This window comes from Malurus melanocephalus, unplaced genomic scaffold (assembly GCF_030028575.1).
Source record: "Malurus melanocephalus ecotype Western Australia unplaced genomic scaffold, MMel_1.1 scaffold_488, whole genome shotgun sequence".
Lineage (NCBI taxonomy): Eukaryota > Metazoa > Chordata > Aves > Passeriformes > Maluridae > Malurus > Malurus melanocephalus.
The window spans coordinates 1-4,379 of NW_026623720.1; the positions used below are offsets into that span (position 1 = coordinate 1).

Here is a 4,379-nt window from a genome sequence, read left to right on the forward strand (position 1 = left end):
CCACAGCCCACTGGACAGAGCACAACAAACCACAACACACAACCTGCAGTGCCGTGACTGTTGTGAGGCTGCTTAATTAGAGGGAAAAATTTTATTAACAAATCCTACAAATTCRTCTGAATTTATTCCTCTTTTCATTCAACTCATTCAATTCCCAGTGATTTGATAYTCATTTCACCTCACAGGATTTAAGTGCTGGGGGAGCAGTCACCAATAAAGAGTTTTTTTTCCAAGGGCAGCAGCCAGGTCTTTGGGATTTTGGGCTCTGGAGGGAGGGGCTGATGGCATGCTGAGGAACTAAAGGGCTTTACTAATGTCAAAGGAGTGGTCAGTGTTGGTCAGTGAACCATGGCCTTTGTCCCTGCACTGTCCCCACTGTGCTTCAGCCACAGCTCTCTGATGCCAAGGGAAATTAGGGTTCCATGGCTAAATTTGGGTAATTTTGGTAACAGCTGCAGCTCAGTGCTTCATGTCACAGAAGCACTCCGAGCAGAATAATGCACACACTGCCTTTGGAGGGCAGATGTGGAGCAKGAATTTGGAATTCAAATTTGGAAGCACAGCAGCCTCTGCAATGCTTCCAGACCTGGAGCAGTCCTGCAGGGCATCCTGCAGGCTACCTGCCTCTCASGGGCTCTCCTGGAGGAGTTTCTGCTGAATTATACAGCAAACTGGAAATGCTGGGGTGGGAACAGCTGAATAAAAGCAGAGATGTTTCATCTGCCAACAATATCCTTCCCTTTTTTAACTTGCCTTGCACCTCAAAGGAGCCATTGTCGTTGGGAGACCTCCTGACCTTCTCCACCAGCTGCTGTATCTTTACCTTCATCTTCTCCCTCTGTGGGTCACAGAAAAGAGTTTGTCACTGTCTCAGGAACACCAGAGGTCGGAGACACTCAGCTCYCTTCCCCAACACCCACATAAAGGCTTTGTAATTCAGACCTTCACTCGGTGCTTTTMCATCTTTTTAAGAAGAAGTGGCAAGCATAGAGGATTGGCACAGAGATCTTTGTACCACTTTATTACCTATTTACCTCGTTTTCTGGACATATGGAAAGTAAAAATAACTTGAAGGACATCTGCTRCCCAGTGCAGTGGTTTCTAGAACACAGGGGGTCAGCCAAGAGCAGCAACAGAACAGCTCATTGCCCTGTGATCCCTGAATACTTTATTCTCTCATTTTAATATGCAATTGTTACATAAAGAAGACTGTGTGATAAATTTTAAGAGCAAACCAGACTTATCACTGTAATGTATTTCACCACCCCAGATTTACAGTCAGTTAAAAATACAGTCAGTGGAAGATATTTAACAGCATAGTCTCACATGAAGGTGCTCATTAAATCTGTATTTTTCAAGCAAGCAGAATGACACTGACCTGACTTGCCATTTCCAGGGACAACATCCTTTTCACTACATCATCCACACTGCAAGGAGATGGCAGATTAGCTTATAAACCAGAAACAAGTCTATTTAACAACAGCAATGAGCTCAGGTTCTCAGAACATACTCTACAAATTTACAGAGACTCTCCWCCCCTCCCAAACCTGGCAGCCATAAACTGGTGCTTGCATTCCTAAGCAAAATCATGGCTCTGATTACACGAACACTGAGTAGTTTTGCTGCAAAAATATTTAATTTAAAGACTGGTTCCTTCAGAGATCAGTGAAAGTCACACTYGGGCCACTGGGGGCCCTCCCTGCATCACACACGAGCAGCTCTGCATCAGAGCACAACAGTGCTGAGCCCCAGACCCCAATTCAGCAGCAAATGAATTCATGTTGAAGTGTTTAACAAGACTTTCCTTCACAMGCACAGATTATTTGCAAGATGATTATTTCTTGTATTTCAAGATTATTTCCTTTTTTTTTTCCTATGGACTACAAAGGCCACACAGCACGTGGGCAACAAGAACAATCAGGCCCTGATCTGGGGGCCTGTAAATTTGACTTCCACACTGACTTTGTAATTTTTGTGCCCATAGAGCATTAATAATGAATCAGTGAGCAGGTGACAGCTTCCATGTACCACGGTTATATGTAAGATACAAACCCCWGGGGATCACAAACATTCCCTGTCCCTGTTCAAACCTGTTCATTATGGGGAGATTGGCATAATCCTTCTTCAGCATGGTGGGAGGAAGGTCATCCAGATGGCTGGGGATGTCTGCAAAGAGGAGATCAACATTTGRGGAAGAGCAGGACAAAGTCAGACCTCTGACCTTGCAAACCTGATCAGAGGAAACAASTTSTGAAGGAAACTGTGTGCTCCAAACMAGAGGGAASAACTGAGCAGTTCCAGCCAAGATGGCAGGAACTGAGTGAAAAAATAGGTTCAATCTCTTCCCTTCAKTACTCTGGAGTTACAACAGGGTGTACAGGGATTTACACCAGTCCACAGAGCTCAGAGAGCACAGACTCCCAGAACAGTCTGTGCTGGAAGGACCTTTAGAGCCCATTTCATTCCACCCCCTGACATCTGCAGGGACACCTTCCACTATCCCAGGGTGCTCCAAGCCCTGTCCAACCTGGCCTTGGACACTGCCAGGGATGGGACAGCTTCTCTGGGCACCACCACTCTCACAGATCTCCTACAACTTACAACTTTTCATTTCCCCCCATTTAGGTGCTGCAGAAATTTCTGAGTAACTTTTGAGCTTGCACGGAATTATTTCTGGAACCATTTCTGTGCCATGAGGGTACAACTCTGAGCATGTCAGCTGTAAAACAATGGTTCTGTGGGTCCTGACGTACCTTTCTTCTTCCTTGCTGCAGGTCTGGCATAACCCCTGGCTGCCTGGAGAACRGGACTGCAGGCTGTGTGGGAGAAACAAAGAGATATCAGGCTTGTGTGCACTTCTCCAGCTCTGTGCACATCAAATATTGCTCAGTCTGTGCCAGGTCAGAGCACTGAGGCTCCAAGGTGACCAGTGACCAGACAGATCTTTAGTCCCAGTGATGCCTTAGTGTTTTTAGTTTCTATATTTTCATGTATCTGTATTCTTGTACTTCTCCAGWGCACAGCACTAAAGCTCCTGTTCTCCCATCTTTAGACAAAACAATTCCTCTCTGAGCCTGAAATCCAAGGACACTTTGCTGCCTCAGAGCCCCAAAATATGGAAACAACAGAGAACTGGGGGGGAGCAGCTTGGGGTGGGTGCCATCATCACCTGAAGGTGTCATTGGAGAATTGGGGCCCGATGTGTTCATGAGACAGAACTGATAAAAGGTGAAGATCTCGTGACTCGGGGTCCATTTTGGGTGCAGCCTCAGGAGGAGGCTTTGTCTGCCCTGAATGTACCTGTAGTATTAAAATTTGTCTGCTTTTATCCTCTTAACTTTGTCTGGCCTCTGTTTCAGGTGAGCCTTGTTTTAGGCATCACCAGAGAGTGTGGGAAGGTTCAATGTGGTTCTCCCACATTTTTTGTGCTAAAACAAAGCAAACTGAGAATGAGCAAACGCTGAGGCCGGAGCAGCAGAACAGACTGCACACACCGAGCAGTGTGAGGGCTCCCYGCTGCAAACGTGTTCATTTAGAGGGTTTAAATTGCTGAATTAACTGATAAATCAACTCCACCTCATGAGCGGGGCTGCTCTGGACCACCCCAATGTCACAGCGGTGGGGCAGTGACACCTGGGGACAGCCTGGGGACAATCTTTGTCTGACACAGCTCTGTACAGACGTGAATCATCATCATCATCAGCCCGGACTTCGTCATTCTTTGACCTTGCAAGAACAAACACTTCCAGCTGCTCTTTCAGGCAGAATCAAGACCTGTTCCAGGCTATTGCCTGTGCCCGGCCCGGCCAGCCCGGCTCACCCCCGGTGTTCCAAGGGAACCCCTGGATCTGCCCGCGTCCCCTTCCCCAGCCGCACCCAGGGTACCCCCAAGGTCACCCGTGTCTCGTTTCAAGGGGACAGACCATGGGGCCGGTGTGTGCCCCCATGAGTAGCCCCTGGCCACCCCCGACCCCGACACCGCCCCGTTCCCCGCACCCTCAGCTCCCACCGGGCCCCGGTCCCGCCCGCTCCCCAATTCCTTCAGCAGGGCCCGTTCCCCTTTCCACCTTCTCTCCCTCCCAGCGGCCTCCCGAGCCCCCCGCGCCCCTCACCGGCCTCTGTCCTGCCCAGCACAGCAGCCCCAGCGCGGGCCGGCCCCGCCAGGCCGCGGCCCAGCAGCGCCAGCATGGCCCGCCTTCACCGACACGCCGCCATGGGCGCCGCCATCTTGCCCAGGCGCGACTGGCGAGCGCCGAGACAGGGAGAAGGGAGCGAGCGCCGAGCACGTCGATGGCGGTGCCAGATCCCGGACCCGGACTCCTCCCTGTCCCCGTTCTCCTCCCGGTCACCCTCCTGTCCCCGTTCTCCTCCCGGTCACC

At 50.0% G+C, this 4,379-nt stretch overlaps 1 protein-coding gene across 1 annotated transcript; it reads right to left on the reverse strand.

Annotated features, from left to right (window-relative positions):
* Positions 1-78: 78 nt before the first annotated feature.
* MRPS15 (mitochondrial ribosomal protein S15) lies at positions 79-4,258 on the reverse strand. Its single transcript, XM_057381029.1, has 5 exons — positions 4,113-4,258; positions 2,754-2,816; positions 2,091-2,166; positions 1,379-1,427; positions 79-838 (listed from the first exon to the last, which is right to left on the reverse strand). The coding sequence occupies exons 1-5, from the start codon at positions 4,186-4,188 to the stop codon at positions 617-619; spliced, it is 486 nt and encodes a 161-aa protein (XP_057237012.1). The 5' UTR covers positions 4,189-4,258; the 3' UTR covers positions 79-616.
* Positions 4,259-4,379: the final 121 nt, after the last annotated feature.